This window comes from Pseudoliparis swirei, chromosome 21 (genome assembly GCF_029220125.1).
Source record: "Pseudoliparis swirei isolate HS2019 ecotype Mariana Trench chromosome 21, NWPU_hadal_v1, whole genome shotgun sequence".
NCBI lineage: Eukaryota > Metazoa > Chordata > Actinopteri > Perciformes > Liparidae > Pseudoliparis > Pseudoliparis swirei.
In genome coordinates this window covers 4,471,663-4,490,165 of record NC_079408.1, presented here as the reverse complement: position 1 = coordinate 4,490,165, position 18,503 = coordinate 4,471,663, and the positions used below count along the sequence as shown (strand labels likewise).

The following is an 18,503-nucleotide window of genomic DNA, read 5'->3' as shown; positions in this document are numbered from 1 at the left end:
TGTAATAATATAGGAAGAATCTGTAAAATCACAGTATTTCACTGCAGAACCTTTAGAAATATCACTTTATTGAAGGTGTTTGATTGTAATAATATAGGAAAAATCTGTAAAATCACAGTATTTCACTGCAGAACCTTTAGAAATATCACTTTATTGAAGGTGTTTGATTGTAATAATACATACAAAATCTGTAAAATTACAGTATTTCACTGCAGAACCTTTAGAAATATCACTTTATTGAAGGCGTTTGACTGTAATAATATAGGAAAAATCTAAAATTACAGTATTTCACTGCAGAACCTTTAGAAATATCACTTTATTGAAGGCGTTTGACTAATAATTTTGGAAAAATCTGTAGAATTACAGTATTTCACTGCAGAACCTTTAGAAATATCACTTTATTGAAGGTGTTTGATTGTAATAATACATACAAAATCTGTAAAATTACAGTATTTCACTGCAGAAGCTTTAGAAATATGACTTTATTGAAGGTATTTGACTGTAATAATATAGGCAAAATCTGTAAAATTACAGTATTTCACTGCAGAAGCTTTAGAAATATCACTTTATTGAAGGTATTTGACTGTAATAATAAAGGAAAAATCTGTAAAATAACAGTATTTCACTGCAGAACCTATAGAAATATCACTTTAATTAAGGTGTTTGATTGTAATATTACAGGAAAAATCTGTAAAAAAACAGTATTTCACTGCAAAATCTTTAATGAAAATTACTGTAAATTTATGGTTTTCGTCCTTTATTTGAAGTAAGGTATTTTACCTTAAATTTACGGTTTTTGTTTGGCAGCCGTAGCCAGTCATTTGACCTTCTTTTTACGGGTTTTTTTCTTACAGTGTGGGGTCGACCGGGACGTTGAGCTGAAGCCAGCCGAGATGGGGACGGGGCAGGGACGGGCCCCGGGGATCAGGGCGGTAGCGGCGTCGGGTCACGGGGAACCAGGGTTGGCCTTCCGCCGACGGGCCCCGGGGATCAGAGGTCGGTAGCGGCATCGGGTCACGGGGAACCAGGGTCGGCCTTCCGCCGATGGGTCCCGGGGAACATGGGTCGTCGGCAGCGCCGCCGGGTCCTGGGGCTCGGGGGTCGGCAGCTCCGACGGATCCTGGGGCTTGGAGGTCGGCAGCTCCGACGGCTCGGAGGTCGGTGGCTCCGACGGGTCCTGGACCTTGGGGGTCGGTAGCTCCGACGGCTCCTGGCCCTCGGGGGTCGGCAGCTCCGACGGCTCCTGGGCCTCGGGGGTCGGCAGCTCCGACGGGTCCTGGGAGGCAGTGACTAGCCCCAGCTGTCCGAGGGCGAAGGTCTGCCTCGCAGCCAGGTCCTGGAGGCCCTCCAGGAACTGGCGGTTCGCCCCGTCATCTCTCACTTCCTTCTCGTCGTCGGACAGAACGAGGCGTCGGTGGGCGGTGGTCCGGTCCAGCGTCACGTCCACTGGCGATTACAAGTTCAGAAAATCAATCGAAGATCTCGACGCAAAAGTCTACTTTTAGAACGAAAAAGAAATGTACCTCGGAACTTTGAAACTCTCTGAAGTTCTGTTGAGAGAAAACAACTATCTTAGAACAATAAGGCGACATCGAAGCTTTTCTTAACGTTGACCACCGTGATTTACTTCCCTACCGGTGGAGGTCAGCTTCTCAAGTTTCCGTTGACTTTGTTCCAACATGGCTGCTGTGGTTTTCCTCAAGGTGCCAAAAGACAGCGAGGTGTCGAGCTCCAGCCCCGTTGAGTCGTTGAGGTTGTCCAGCTCTTGAAGAGCCGGGTAAGTCTGAGAAACGGAGAAAGAGAATCAACCAAGAGACGACAGAGAGGAAGATCTAACCGCCCGGTACGAGCCACAAATGGATTGTTGAGCTTTCCTTCTTCACGATTCTCTCACCTTCAGGAAAAGGATGTGATCCTCGAGCAAAGATATGTTGTCCAGCTCAGAGATGGTTTTCTCAAGGCTGTTGATCTCAGCTTCCAACTCCTTTCTGATGCCGTTCGCCTCTTCCTTGACAACTTTTCTCCTCTCCTTCAGCGGCTTGAGAGCTGTCTCTTTGGCTTCCTCCACAATGTCGGCAACAGCAGTGAACACATCGTCAATATCCCTCCACTCAGTATCCATCTGGTCCTGGAAATGGGTTTAGGGTTATAGGGTTATAAGCATTGATGTTTGACCTCCTTTTTTTCTATTTTAGAAATTGCTCATTTAAAACTTGCAGACAACAACAAAATCGAAATCGAATTTACGGTCCATTTAGAGCAGGGGTGTCAAACTCAGCTTCACCGTGGGCCACATGGCCGCCTCTTAAAGGGCCGGTGTACCTGAAGAGCTGTATAAACTACTCCCGAACATACTAGATAACTGTCTTTGCATTTGATTATTGTTTATTCTAGAGTAGAAATATTGTGCCACGAGAACATTTCTCTAATATTATAACACAAATCCATTTAATTTAAAACCTTCAAAATAAAAGCACAGGATATAAAGGCGATCATGAGTCTTTCAAGCCGGCAGGAGCCGCATAAAATGACGTGGTGGGGCACATTCGGCCCGCGGGCCTTGTGTTTGACACCTGTCATTTAGAGGGAAAAATCACGATAAAGTAGGGCGTTGTCCGGTCTAGTGCTTGTCCCTGTTTTCAATTCATGAAAGATAAGTGTAATATGTTGGTGGCCCAAAAGGGTCTTTTACAGCATCCGGTTGTACTTCTGGATACACAAAACTACTCAAGACTTCAGAAGTGGTAAAGGTCCATTTCTTATATAGTCTAGGTTTGTTAAGTACTCATTAAGTACTCTGGACGACGGTTGGTTTTTCAACACAAGCTAACCCAGGCTCAGTAATGTATGAGTTGCAGCTTACCTCGCAGCTCTTTAGAGACGCATCGTTCTCATCCATCCGGGTTCTTCTCTTCAGAATCTTCTCGTTTAACTCTGTCTTTGTGTTTTCAAGCTCGGCCTGTTGGAAACCAAAAAAAGACAAGTCAATATCCCAACTTCAAACCTCGTCACATGTACCTCATTTAGTGTTTCCCACTCTATAGACTTGAATCGTATGTGCTATTTCACCTTCTTCTTGTCCCATTCGTCTTCAATGGAAACAATGTCCTCCCGACCTTCTCGAATGCAAAGCACACAGATGCACGTCTCCGTCTGCCGGCTGTACAGCTCCAAGGGGCGTCCGTGCGTCAGACAGGCCCTTTCGTCCAAGTTCTCCACAGGTTCCACCACCTTGTGGCCCTTCAGCCTCGGCGTCGTCGAATGGTTCTCCAGGTGCGTCGAACAATACGAGGCGAGGCACACGAGGCAGGACTTCTTCGCCTTCAGCTTCCGCTCCGTGCAAATGTCGCAGGCCACCTCGCCGGACGCCCCGGTGTACTCGTCGTCTTTCTTCTGGGTCTTTTCCTTCTGGGTCTTTTCCTTCTGGGTCTTTTTCTTCTGGGTCTTTTTCATCTCTTCCACGATGTTCCTCAGGACGATGTTGACTTCTGGGCTTTTCCTCAGATGCTCCTTGCACAGGGGGCATCCGATGTACCAGTTGTATGTCAAGGCTCCGTCCAGACATTTCTTACAAAAGGAGTGGCCGCAAGTCGTGGTGACGGGATTCTTGAATGAATCCATGCAGATGGAGCACAGGAGATGCTTCTCCAGGTTCTTCCCCACGATCAGGAGATGGCGCCCGAGATCTTCTCTCCGGTAGTGCGGCTCCAGGTGAGCGGCGCAGTAGGAGGCCAGGCACGCCAGGCAGGACTTGACCGCCCTGCGCTTCGCCGGGCAGAGATCACAGGGAACCTCCCGGCTTTAAAGGCGCCGGCCTCCTCGCTCGGGCGGCGGCGCGGCGTTTGGGCGCGATAAGCTGAGGCCTCGTGGGGAAAGAGGCCTTGCAGAGTGGGCACTGACAGGCCGCCTGGATCCTCCAGTATTCGCCGATACAGCCCAGGCAGAAGCAATGTCCACAGGGCAGGAGAGCAGGGCTGCTGAACTCATCCAGACAGATGCAGCACTGCGGAGGCTCGGACATCGGGGTCTTCGCACGCGCGTGAGCATACCGGTCGGACTTTGGCGTGGCGTCGGCATGCATTCCTTTAAAGAGGTACAGAAAACTTGTGTTAGCGCACATTTGAATCCCAGTACTTCTTGATTCATTTGGCTTTGACGGCAGGATCCCAAAACACCTGACCAACGGTCTTTGTATCGCTTGTCTCCAATTTCTTTACATCTATTGTTGGCCGCTTCGTGTTTTTGATGGTGACTAAACAGCTTACCAAGCGTCCCCTGTAGTGCTATGTATCCGTCTAGATAGGTCTGGTGTTAGTTGCCTAGTTTTGGGGATATCGGCCGGCGAGATTGAGCCTGTCCAATCTAATGGGACTATATGGTACTCGGCTTATTGTCAAAGCACACAAACAACTCGATTCAATTTTCAGTTTATTTTGTATAGCCCATTCTCACAAATTACTAATTTGTCTCGGAGTGCTTTACAATCTGTACACAGACATCCCTGACCTTTGACCTCACACCGGATCAGGAAAAACTCTCAAACAACCCTTCACAGGGAAAAAAATTGAAGAAACCTTCAGGAGAGCAACAGAGGAGGATCCCTCTCCAGGATGGACAGAACAATAGATGTCATGTGACCAGAAGGAATCATTACAGAGTTACAACACATTCAATGAATATGACAGAGTGTATGATGCTTATAACTCACGCAGCAGGTAACAAAAAAACTTAAATTACGAATGCGCTGGAAGGACGTCTAAAGAATGCTCCGAAAACCTGAATAGCGTCGTCATATCCCACATGTCCTCACGCCCCAAATACAATTCATCCCATTGTGATGTGTGGGATAGTCATAGTGAGAGTCTCCCTGTGTCTGCATGGCTTCACTCAGGGGGCTCCGGCTTCACTCCGGATTCAGACAATAAAACACGTTGAATTGCATTTCTGGTGTGTGAGGAAAGAAATCAGAGTTGTAAGACAGACCATGCTGAGTAGTTGACCTCAATACACACACATACAAGCATTTTGGAACTGCTGATATACAACAAAGGGAGGGAGGAAGCGTGGGTGATACTGAAAAAAATCTACAAAGAAATCAGTGAATATGGAGAGAAATAAAATCTTTATTTATTTATTTCTTGTTTTTCATTTTGTGGCCCTGGAAAATACTCTTTCAACAAGCACACGCAACAACATAACAAAAGTTATACATTTACAGCTATCCAGTGTAGATGAGATCCATTTATGAGAGGGTAGAGGATACGACGTCAGAGCCAACCGGGTGATGTCAAACTATTGCACAATAAAACTAACAGACAATCAGACTGGAGATACTGGGAAACGTTTAAATTAGTTGACTGCTACGTACAGTAAAATCATTTCCAGTACAAACATATCCATACTCACTCATAATGTACATAAACAAAGTATCGTGTCTTGATCGCAGCTTGTCTCTTCCATTTCTGATTCGAACTTGTAAATACTGGAACGTTAAAATTGAAATATAAAACTTGCATACCTCTGTTGAGCGACGAGCAGCGCGTCCGTCCCGAGGCTCTGACGGTGTTGTGTTGCATTCAGGTTCAGACACACCTATCTCTGCTGGGAAAGAGGGTGGCTCAGTTGGACTCTGCCATTTCTCATAAACTCCCGCACAGCTGATAACGCAGGAGGAGCAACCAAAACCACTGTAGCAGGACTCACGCCGCTACCCGTGGGTTTCCCCCACCCGCACCAAGGACCAGCCAGGCACCACGAGGTTTCCGCAAAACCTGCGCCTCTGCTCACTCTCCCTCCACTCTCAAGTGGGAGCTTTTACAAGGGTGGCCTCGGCTGCTGACTGATTGCCAATGACCAGCAGCCGAGGCCAAATCAGAGACAGCTGCCACACTCCCCACCATCCGATTTAGGCCATCCGGCCTAACCTACTCCCCCTCCCCCCCCATGAGAGCTTGGGCGGAGGAGGGGGCTCTGGGGGACCGGGCTCAGGACGTGGGGGCTCTGCACTGTAAAAAAAGATCCTAATTTTACGGAAAATAACTCTAAATATTTACAGTATTTTTCTTTCTTTTTAAATTACATACAAAACTCTGTGAAATTACAGACATTATCTTTAAATTAACAACCCAACTGTTAATTTAAGTTTTATGCTCATAATACAAAATAACATTTTTTTCCCATTTTTGTAAAGAAAAATGACTGTATTATTAATACAGTCTTTTTACCGTTTTCTTAAATGACATACAAATTCATGTAAAACAACAATTATTACCTGTAATTAAATGTGGAGCTCCTTATATGAAGGTTTATGTCCATACTAACAATTTAACGATTTTCTTTGTAATTTTAAGGTAGATCATATTATATTTATATTAATGTGTACTTTTACATTCAAACTCTGTAAATCTGAATCTAAATGTAGCTAACTTTTGTCATTACATTAAACATATTGCATTTTTTTTAAGAGTACAAAGTAGAAGAAATAATAGGTTTTGATACTTGTTCTTTATAGGAGCATTATAGGGCGACCGTGAGTATTTGTCCAGTGTCGGTGTCCCGGAGCGAGACATCTAACTTAACTGTAAGTCGCTTTTGGATAAAAGCGCCAGCTAAATGCATGTAACATGCTTGAAAGTTTCAACCTCAAGAGAGCAGTGCAGCAGAAACTTGCCATATAGGATTTAGTGTCAACTAGAAATAAGACCGTCACAATGGCAATGACCACCACGAGCGGAGTGCGAAGCATCCCAGATAGCAGTTGATCCTATCCGCCTCCTGTCGCACTCGGTTTGGTCATGCCACCGGATCCGCGCACCATCAGACAGCGTTGTAACTGCGGTGGATGCTCCAAGTTGTTGCCCTTCGACTTTTCAAACTGGTATTTTCAAAACTGCAGCTGCTGACATACGAAGTACTAGTTAGGTAAGTGTTGAATTGTGTTGCTACTGTCGAATTATGGCTCGTTTTCTTAAGAGTTCCTCTTCTTTTGGCTGCCGCTAACATTGCTTTGTGAAGTTTGAGGTATTGTTAGACTTCAACGTAAATAAGTTATTACCGTAACATCCCGGTTTTAAAAGAAAAAATCGTATTTAATCACACACAGTTGGTGATGGTGTATAAGCTGATGTTGCTACTGCACGTGTCCCCTCTGCCAGGGCTGGTCCAGCTAACTACCATGTGTGGTTCTCAGCGGAGCTATCTTCTGCAGCTAAGCGTGGTGTCAGTGGTTTAGGTTACTTAGCTCCAGCAAGGGTGGCGATGGAAGCTTCAAGCGAGCTAACCGCTAGCCGAGCTAATAGCATGTCGCTACAGACCTGTTTTAATTTAATTCTGCATGTATTGAGTTCTCAACCACGTAACTTAAATTTACGTGTCATCCTCGTTAACACAGAAGTGACAACACTGTTGATCGCCATCTCTACAATTCAGGTAACGCATTCTTTGGAGGAAATACTTTCACAGCAACAAGACACATTTGAGAGGAACCGTGTACAGCTTTATAATGACCGGTTGTATTAATTCGTTAAAATACTATCTTAATAGCGTAATTTGTTAGGATCTATTATTGTTCCTGTTTTTATGTTGAAGTCTGTCTAGTTCCTGTTTCTCATCCCTCCCTGTTTGTCTGTTCTTTCCTGATTGTTTCCACCTGTATGTCTCGTTCCTATGTATTTAATCTGTGTCCTTCTGTTTGTCACAGGTGTCAGATCGTCTTTTTCGTTCCGTGTGGTGTTGTCGTGTTCTGTACTGAGAATAAACTCGGTTTTCGTGAAACTCCTGCTGCGTTTGGACCTCACACAACGCATCCATTAACAGTGTTTTATAAAAATGACTTGGCGTACTACTATAAACACTACAAATTAATACAATTGAGAACAAATAGATATTATATTTCCTGAAAGAAAAAGATGCATTCAAACATTGTTTGTATTTTGGTTTTGTTTTAGATAAAATGAACAGAAAGAATGGGCCTGTCTCCAGCTCCCACCATTAGGCGGAGGGTCCGTCAGATGTTTTGACTATCACTGTGATTGATGGGAAACTGAATACAGCACGACTGTTAAGTAAAGTTCTTCTCTTCAATGTGTATAGCACTATTATTGCCGTTCCAATCTCTTTTTTTTTATAGGCCCCATACCTCGTGTTTCAAACACAAATTTCCTCTCCTGGTTATAAGAACTTTAATAGTTGCAAAATCTTATTTCAAGTTCTTGGAACAGAAGGTTATATTTCTGTGACAAGTGACACTGTTTGTTTCTTTCCTCTGAAAATTCAGGATGTTCCACTTCATGGTGGTGACTAACAGCGGTAGCAATGGTGCCACAAAGCTATACCAGCTTTGGCCTTTCTCTTCCGTTAACGAGTATCGAGGGCAGAAAGGGTGGACAAAGGCTGTCAGAGCGCGAACAACCTGGACCAGACTGGCAGACACATAGCGTCAGAGTAATTGGATCATACGGTATATGTGTGTGTATTAGTGCTTGCGTTTAAGCGGATATAAAAATCACTTTATTATATGTTGAAGCTAACATTTAATCACATTGTTCTTTTATAATTCTGTACTTTTTTTATTGTGTTTATGTGACTTAATTTTTAGATAATTACTTGGTGAAATATATGTCTTACGTACATCAGATCTCCAGTCAGAAGAGGCAATTCCTAAAGGAAGCCAATGCGGTGTGGTAATGTGTATACATTTATTCTGAACCTTTTACCTTAATAAAATAAAGCGTCTGTCATTCATTTTATAGTATGACCAATTAGTTTTCTATCTTTCTAGCCATTTCTGTGGAGACTCGGATGGAGACAGTGAAAATGAAAATCCCCCCCACCAAAACAGGGGTCCAATTCACTAAGCGGGACAGTTGTCCCTCCAATCATTGCCTCCTCCTAACTATTCCATGTACTCCATCACCAGCAGGACAGCCCGAACCTGCGCCAGGGGGACACGCCCCACCTGGCGAGGGCGTCAGTGTGGTTCAGACACCATTGCCTGCTGTGGTGAGCAACACCTCAAACGGCTATGTGTTCTAAATTGAACCTTTAATCATTTAATTTTTTCAAATGTTAACAATTGTTAATTGGATACAAGACATGCAATACACACTGTCACATTGAATCCAAGTGAATATGATTATTATGATTGCATTAATTAAATTGTATAAAACTTGATATTTCCGCCATATTTTATGTAAAATCTCTTAATGATTTACATTTTTTAACTGTTTTTCTAATGTTTTTTTTATATAGCTGTTCCAGTTCAAATCCTAGGCATGCTGGAGACAATTACAGAGGTGAGAGACCCGGTTCGTTCCGTGGTACCACAATGGAGGAAGTGGATGCCTTTTGAGCAACGACTCAAAGATCCCGTCCAACATTCTAATGAGTGGTGAGTTTTTTTGTTTTAAGAATCTCACGCAAAGCTGATTAAAATCTATTGTATGTAATTTACACTAGACAATACCATGTTTGATGGAAATGTTTTTTCAAACATTCTGTAAAGTATCAAATATTAATCGTACTTTTTTCGATCCATTTTCGATTTCCTCCCTGGCAACGCATCGGATGGACATGATGCCAAACGTGGGAACATCCTCGAATGAATGGAAAAAATTATTCAGTCAAATGACATCTAAGACTGCTCCTGCGTAAGTAAACGCTTTCATATTTAATGAAAACAATTTGGATTCACCCAGAGGTCTTAAGTAGTGTTCAAACTTTCATTAATAACCATCTTTCCTGTGATCTTTTTAACGGTGCTAAATAAAATGTTTGAATTGCAACTTTATTCTCTACTTGGGTAAATGTATTCGACTATATCTTACATAATAGTTATATGATATATTGGCTCTAAATATAGCATAGCACACCTTAAGTGCCAGACAGCTACTAGATTTTAGACTGCATTTCTGCTCTATGTTGCACTGAGGATTCATGAGATTTTGTATCTGCTTGTGTGATTACAGATGCCGTCAGAAAGAATCAATATGCCACACATGCATCCACCGATGAACAGATTCTAAAGCATGCCATTAGGTGGTTCAACTCCAGCAAGCAAACTGTAGCTCCAGGAGGCGTGCATACTGTCGCATCCCCACACTGAACAGAATTAAAAAATATATATTATATATTTTATATATTATAATATATATATATATGTATACACACACCAGTTCTCAGTTGAAGTTCCACCATTCACTTGAGGCTACTGCGACCCTATTCTCTGGGGAGAATTGTGGTATTTGGGGTTAGGTGGTCGGTATTTATGGTTGTAGCCTTAGTTGTAGCTCTTGTGTTCTGTAATGTAGAATATAGTTTTTACTCTATATGTATGTGTGTATATATTGTCTCTTGACCCTAATTATAAATAAATATGATTCATACATGTACAAGAAATAATTTGATGTCCTTTTAATAAACTGTTTTTTGATATTATTTCCGATTGCATTTCTTTTTTCCCTCATTGATGCATAATAAATATATGTCGGTATGTAAAGTGAATTGATCCGGGGCCAAATGAGCTGCTTTATGGAAGGATCCAAATTGAATGAATATCGGCAAGAGACGCTGTACATCTAGCCACTGATCCGGAGCCTATAATAGCATCCGGGAGGGGAGTCAGTTTGCTACATTCTGTGGATATTAATGGTGTGTTGCACATTGAACTGGAATAAAGCCTTTATTGAAAATGACAATGCTATTAAAAACATTTGATTTCCGTTATCTCCAAGTTAAAGTAAAAAATAGAGGTGAAGTTTGGCCTGTATTATAGAGATTTATGCCCACATGGACACTTCCAGGCCGGTTAAATTAACTGGGTTTGCCCTAACGACGGAGGCCCGATTTCTGCCATAGTTGCTTGCTACTTTGGGCGTGCCTTTAGCCGGGCAAAAGATAGTAACCTTTGCCTGAATGTGATTGAGGCCCAGTGCTGCTATAGTGCATGGAAAGTCTTGGGCATCCACACAACGTGAAAGAGGGGAGTTTAGCCCCAAGAAAGAGGCCTTGTGCTGCTGCAGTGCATGCTGTCTTGGGCATGCGAATTCAGCCAAAGACCGTATTTAGCCGGGGAATTGAGGACAGCAGTTTTATCCGAGAAACAGCGCTGTTGGCTGCCTTAATTCAACCTTTTCAGCCTGGACGAGCTCAAGTAGTCTTGAATGTGCCCAAAAATGTATGGTATTTGCGGGGTTAAATCAGTTTTTCATCAGCTTGACTAAAATTGGCAGATCCCGGTTATGTTCAGCCAATTTAGCCTGAGATGATGCTGTAGTGCATTATCAAACTGCACAATTATTGCTGAATCTACCTTAAGCCCAGGACAACCAATATACTTTAAAGATTATCTACAGTGAGCAGTTGAACAATTAAAATGTACATTGTCTGCTATAAAAGGATGGCTAATGTATCTAACTACTTTGGCCAACACCTTGGATCTGCTGGATTTGAGCTATGAAGAATAAAGACAAGAAGAGGGGGAATGGGTTTGTAATGGATTGACTTGCTACATGCGTGTTAAAAGTTTGAAAACATGTTAAAAACTTGTATGGATAATGGCCATGTTGGCAAATGAGTGTTGCTGTGGGCAAAGGTTGAACTCGAACCAACTCGCCGCAACACTGCAACACAGTTAGGGAAATGACATGTCATGTTTGCACAGTTACATTTTGCGGTTCAAAGGAAAGGTCAGGGATTTGTTAAAATGCAAGAGGGTCATACTATGGGCCATCTGAATGTAAACAGAATGTCACCATGATATCAATCCAGCGATAAGCAATATATGCAGTGATTATTGTTGATTGTTCCATCTCAATTGCCGCCATCAGTCCTCATTTCATTATTGTGCAGGGAATGTACTAAAACTTTTTTAAATATTTAAGGTGCTTATTTTAATTAAAGAACTACTCAAACACTGGCCTCTATCAGGTAAGTTCTTGTGTTGAGGCTAACCTGGGAAATACATAATAAAATAATAATCTACTACTTCTGAGTAGACTCAATGTAGAGGAAACGCCTATATGGATCAATGTGTTGGAGTTCTGTTGACTGTAGACTAGTAAGCATACTACAAAGGAATTGAATGATCAACCGCCGCCTCTCCCAGGCATTAAAACATACTAAGTGTGGGAAATATATATATATATATCACCATGTGTCTATGTGTGTTTGTGTTAACCTATAGGTATTATTACAACTTTACCATATAGTATTTTACCTATTCATACTGCAATGGAAAGAGTTAATTGAATATACCAGCCTATAAATACAACTAAATACAGACATTTCTTTAGTTTCTTTCAAAACAAGTCATCTTTTTCTATATTTGTTATGTTACCACGCTAAAACCATTGCTATTGGCTGTCTCCCACGTTGCTTTGAACATGATTGGATAATCTGCCTGTCACTCAGAGAACTGGCCAATGAGAAATGTCCGCGCCATGATTTGAAATTACGTCTGTTGGAGCGGGAAGCCGAGCGGGCAGGCGCTACTCGGCAGGTCTGCTAGTGTCTGCTGTTGACCTACCTGCATTATTACCTGAAGTATTTTACATATGCCTGCGATTTTAACTTGTGGGATGTCAACGGAGAAAGAAAGACTGGGACACAGAGGAAGGATCATACGGGATGTGGTGACCAGCAAAGTTACGTGAATTGATATCCTGCAAAATTATTGAAGATATCAGGTAAGAAAACATTTTCACTGTTACTTTCTGAAACAACCTAATGTAATTTTCTGTTTAGCATAGTTTAAACATATTTCATTTAGACATATGGAAACAAATTAATCATTTTACATGTTTAAAAGTAATGTTATTACATTAAAATCAGTTAATTAGTGTGTTTAATACAGTTCATAATGGATTAAATAATGCTATAGGTGGATAAACGGACTGTTACAAAGAGTTTGGTTAGCTAGTTAAGTAAACTAGCTTCAGGTAACGTTAGCTTGTTACATGATTCTGTCTCACAAACCAGAAAAACATACTTGAATGTGGTTTAGGTGGGTGACATGGATATAATTATGTACTCTTCTTTTCGAACTGCACTGCACACAGCACTGACCCTGAGCAGTGCACGGCCTGCAAGATCATGAAGGCTGAAGAACCAGGAGTGACAAGATACCACTGGATGGTGGGGCAAGCATAATTCCACTCAAGGACAGGTAAGCAAACAGACAAGACATAGAGAGATAGGATTTGTTCTTACAAAAACAATATAAAACAGCAAACATGCATTTAAACAGAAACAATACACACATACATACTGTAAAAATGTACAGTTCATTTAAGAAGCCTGCTCAAACAAATGCATGTACAGCATTTAAGTCGACTGGGAACAAAGCTCTAATTTTTGTAAATGTTTCTGAGTTGGAAAAGCAATCTGGTGATGCTGGTGATATGATTCTAAAATTGAGTCTACCTTCCATGGTCACTATAGGTTTGTGATTTGTTTTTAGTGATCTTGTGTCTGTTACCGTAGTCCCCATCCACCCGACAGAGCGTGGTGAGGATCTGCAGAAAAGAATGGTAGAACATCCCCAAATCCAGGTGTGTAAAGTTTGTCGCTATTTTATCAAGAGACTAGGCTTTTAACCGTGCCAAAGGTAATAACTAGTACCAAGTAAAGGGTCTGAATACGTATGTCAATGTGGATAACCAGTTTTCTTTTTTTGAATACAGGGTATTGAGTGTAGATTGATGAGGTAAAAATTAATTCAAATGATTCTATCATAAGGTTGCAATATAACAAAATGGGAAAGTGAAAAAGTTGAATACTTTCTTGCATGCACGAAATATGGTGGCAGTTTTTTCGATTCATTTTCACATTACCTTTCTAACATTGATATTGAAGCATCATACGCAACTTATATTTCAGCTCAAGGATTGGAACAACATTGACGGGGGGAAACACCCAAAGTCCATCACTCGTAAGTATCCACTGCAGCATATATAAAAGATATTAGTCCATTTGAACCACTATTGCAAAACCTTACATTGTGATTAATATTAGATATGATTTCTCAAGTACTTTAATGATCTGAGCAAAGCACTTTTTTAAGACAGTTCTTCCACTGGCCATAAAAAAAACTGAGGAGCTTTTCCTTCGGCCTTCTTTTGAGTTGTACGGTGGCCCTGAGAGGTCAGGGCACTGCAACTTAATAAAACATGCTAATAGACAAAACACAAGCAAATTAAGAAAACAACTTCATCAAATTGACAGCACATGTGCAGCATTTAGAAAAAGCGCTGCAAATTCAGACGACACAACGGTACAGAAAAGCGCTGCAAATTAAGAAAAAGTGTTTCAAGAGGACACTAAATCGTGATGAACACAGCTTGGACAGGCTTGCTGTTGCTATGGTTTGTGACTCATGAAGTTATTGAAATCGGGTATTGTATCATCTGTTTACGTTGTGGACCTACAATATGCTACTGCTCTACTCACCGGAAAGTGAGCTGCATGCACCTCGCAGGACCTTGCAGAGCGGAAAAGCTGAATTATATCAGTCATTCTAATTATTTCTGAGGAGATTTGACAGATTTTAAACTGTACTATCCGGTTTAACAGTGTGGACAGACAGCCTGTAGCCTGCATCATATTCATGTAGGCATTATTAGACAAAAAATATATACAGACGTATAGTCTACAGTAAGCCAAGCATTCCCATGAGACTTCTTTCCTTGAAAATCCCCAAACAGACCACTATTACCTTACCTGAAATGAACATACCGTACTACTATCACCACCATAAAGTTATTGCTTATATGGTTATTATGCAAGCTACAGTTAACGTAACATTTTCAATTTTGAAGATGAGGTCATATGAGATTGAATTCTGCTTTTCGCTCTGCAAAGTCCTATGAGTTGCGTGCAGCGGTCACTTTACGTGCAGAGTAAAGCAGCAGCAAAAGTCAGTTCCCAACATAAACAGATGGTATACGGAGCCGACGTCACTTCAATAACTTCACGAGTCTCAAACTAGCAGCAACAAACATGTTCAAACCGTGCTCAGCACCATTGTCCTTTGGAAACACTTCTGTTTTCTGTATTTATGCATGTTTTCTAAATGCTGGACATGTGTTGTCAAATTGCTAAAGTTTAATCTTAACTTGCCTGTGTTTTGTCTTTTTGCATGTGTTTTCTTAAGTGGCAGTGTGTTGATCTCTCAGGGCCACCGTAGAGTTAGCATACTTTTCAAAGACATGTCGTCATCATTATCATCATCTACCCTTTTTTTATTTCTAAAGGGGCATTGAGGAAAAGACCCTCAGACATGTCACAATATAATTATCGGTGGTTGGTTTGATCTAGATGTATCAATTAGCTTCTTTTTTTTGTTTAGCTACAAGTGTGTTTACCTTGCTATGATACATCTGTGAAACGTGCCCATTGTTGTGAATCCACGTCTTTCTTCTTTTCGTGATTCACATGTTTCTGATGGAAGTGCTAAGACATGCACTGCGTGCAGCTTTAAATAGGTAATCATTTAATTACTATCATTCTCAAAGCTGACTGTTCAGATTGACAGAATGTCAATTGGTACAGACAATTTCAAAATAGTTAGTTTAAGTTTGTTTAAAGGAATGGGAAGAAATGAAAGCCAACTTTCTCAGGACTTTCCAGTGAATTTGTTTGTCCTTCTTCCCTTTTTCCCCCCAGATGCACCGAGGATCTGGCTGATTACTGGAAATTTGGAAGATTGTTCTTTATCTGCACTGTCACTTCTGGTAAATATTTATGAAGAAGAAATATACTTTATTAATCCCCAAGGGGAAATTAGTTCTCTGCATTTAACCCATCCTTAGTTATTAAGGAGCAGTGGGCTGCAGTGATGCGACCAGGAAGCAACTGGGGGTTCATGCGTCTTGTTAAGGACACTTCGGCCTGGTAACCAATGGGGAGAGAGCGATCAAACCCACAACCTGGGGGTTGCAGGATCGCCCTCTCACCCCACTGAGCTGCAGCCGTCAATTATGGATCTTTTGTTTATGTTTTGCTTTCACTTATCAACTGATAGTGAATAATTGGTTTGATTTGAAAATGTATTAAATAAAATGTTTAAAATCAATATTGGTGTGTACTTTATATGTAATTCAGTTTCTAATCCCCTACTTTAATTGAAACATTGAATGTTTCCAGGATGTTTCAATGTATTTAGATTTTTCGTTAGCATCCCAAAAGCTGAGGTCAATACAAATACTGTAATAGTACAGGAGAAATTCAAAATCAGTATTTCAATGCAAAACCTTTATAAATATCATTTTATTGAAGGTATTTGATTGTAATAATATAGGAAAATCTAAAACGGTATTTCACTGCAGAACCTTTTAGAAACATTACTATTGAAGGTGTTTGATTGTAATAATATAGGAAAATCGTAAAATCACAGTATTTCACTGCAGAACCTTAAAATATCACTTTATTGAAGGTGTTTATCGTAATAATATAGGAAAATTCGTAAACTCAGTATTTCACTGCAGAACCTTTTTAGAAATATCACTCTATTGAAGGTGTTTGATTGTAATAATATAGGAAAATCTGTAAAATCACAGTCACCGCAGAACCTTTAGAAATATCACTTTATTGAAGGTGTTTCTGATTGTAATAATACATACAAAATCTGTAAAATTACAGTATTTCCTCACTGCAGAACCTTTAGAAATATCAATTTTATTGAAGGCGCTGACTGTAATAATATAGAAAAATCTGTAAAATTACATTTCTACTGCAAGAACCTTTTAGAAATATCACTTATTGAAGGCGCTTAATTAATAATTTGGAAAAATCTGTAGAATTACAGTATTTCTACCGCAGAACCTTTAGAAATATCACTTTATTGAATGTGTTTGATTGTAATAATACATACAAAATCTGTAAAATTACAGTATTTCACTGCAGAAGCTTTTAGGAAATATGACTTTATTGAAGTTGTATTTGACTGTATTAATATAGGCAAAATCTGTAAAATTACAGTATTTCACTGCAGAAGCTGTGAAATATCACTTTATTGAAGGTATTGACTGTAATAATAAAGGAAAAACTGTAAACAACAGTATTTCACTGCAGAACCTATAGAAATATCACTTTAATTAAGGTGTTTGATTGTAATATTACAGGAAAAATCTGTAAAAAAACAGTATTTCACTGCAAAATCTTTAATGAAAATTACTGTAAATTTATGGTTTTCGTCCTTTATTTGAAGTAAGGTATTTTACCTTAAATTTACGGTTTTTGTTTGGCAGCCGTAGCCAGTCATTTGACCTTCTTTTTACGGGTTTTTTTCTTACAGTGTGGGGTCGACCGGGACGTTGAGCTGAAGCCAGCCGAGATGGGGACGGGGCAGGGACGGGCCCCGGGGATCAGGGCGGTAGCGGCGTCGGGTCACGGGGAACCAGGGTCGGCCTTCCGCCGACGGGCCCCGGGGATCAGAGGTCGGTAGCGGCATCGGGTCACGGGGAACCAGGGTCGGCCTTCCGCCGATGGGTCCCGGGGAACATGGGTCGTCGGCAGCGCCGCCGGGTCCTGGGGCTCGGGGGTCGGCAGCTCCGACGGATCCTGGGGCTTGGAGGTCGGCAGCTCCGACGGCTCCTGGCCCTCGGGGGTCGGCAGCTCCGACGGCTCCTGGGCCTCGGGGGTCGGCAGCTCCGACGGGTCCTGGGAGGCAGTGACTAGCCCCAGCTGTCCGAGGGCGAAGGTCTGCCTCGCAGCCAGGTCCTGGAGGCCCTCCAGGAACTGGCGGTTCGCCCCGCCATCTCTCACTTCCTTCTCGTCGTCGGACAGAACGAGGCGTCGGTGGGCGGTGGTCCGGTCCAGCGTCACGTCCACTGGCGATTACAAGTTCAGAAAATCAATCGAAGATCTCGACGCAAAAGTCGACTTTTAGAACGAAAAAGAAATGTACCTCGGAACTTTGGAACTCTCTGAAGTTCTGTTGAGAGAAAACAACTATCTTAGAACAATAAGGCGACATCGAAGCTTTTCTTAACGTTGACCACCGTGATTTACTTCCCTACCGGTGGAGGTCAGCTTCTCAAGTTTCCGTTGAATTTGTTCCAACATGGCTGCTGTGGTTTTCCTCAAGGTGCCAAAAGACAGCGAGGTGTCGAGCTCCAGCCCCGTTGAGTCGTTGAGGTTGTCCAGCTCTTGAAGAGCCGGGTAAGTCTGAGAAACGGAGAAAGAGAATCAACCAAGAGACGACAGAGAGGAAGATCTAACCGCCCGTTACGAGCCACAAATGGATTGTTGAGCTTTCCTTCTTCACGATTCTCTCACCTTCAGGAAAAGGATGTGATCCTCGAGCAAAGATATGTTGTCCAGCTCAGAGATGGTTTTCTCAAGGCTGTTGATCTCAGCTTCCAACTCCTTTCTGATGCCGTTCGCCTCTTCCTTGACAACTTTTCTCCTCTCCTTCAGCGGCTTGAGAGCTGTCTCTTTGGCTTCCTCCACAATGTCGGCAACAGCAGTGAACACATCGTCAATATCCCTCCACTCAGTATCCATCT

General features: G+C 41.8%; 2 protein-coding genes across 2 annotated transcripts; both read right to left on the bottom strand.

Moving 5' to 3' along the window:
• Nucleotides 1-382: 382 nt before the first annotated feature.
• LOC130212129 (E3 ubiquitin/ISG15 ligase TRIM25-like) lies at nucleotides 383-4,081 on the bottom strand. Its single transcript, XM_056443271.1, has 7 exons — nucleotides 3,824-4,081; nucleotides 3,070-3,765; nucleotides 2,864-2,959; nucleotides 1,895-2,128; nucleotides 1,636-1,783; nucleotides 1,524-1,550; nucleotides 383-1,446 (listed from the first exon to the last, which is right to left on the bottom strand). The coding sequence occupies exons 1-7, from the start codon at nucleotides 4,079-4,081 to the stop codon at nucleotides 947-949; spliced, it is 1,959 nt and encodes a 652-aa protein (XP_056299246.1). The 3' UTR covers nucleotides 383-946.
• Nucleotides 4,082-17,061: 12,980 nt separating this feature from the next.
• Nucleotides 17,062-18,503, bottom strand: LOC130211868 (uncharacterized). Its single transcript, XM_056442896.1, has 4 exons — nucleotides 18,274-18,503; nucleotides 18,015-18,162; nucleotides 17,903-17,929; nucleotides 17,062-17,825 (listed from the first exon to the last, which is right to left on the bottom strand). The coding sequence occupies exons 1-4, from the start codon at nucleotides 18,499-18,501 to the stop codon at nucleotides 17,383-17,385; spliced, it is 846 nt and encodes a 281-aa protein (XP_056298871.1). The 5' UTR covers nucleotides 18,502-18,503; the 3' UTR covers nucleotides 17,062-17,382.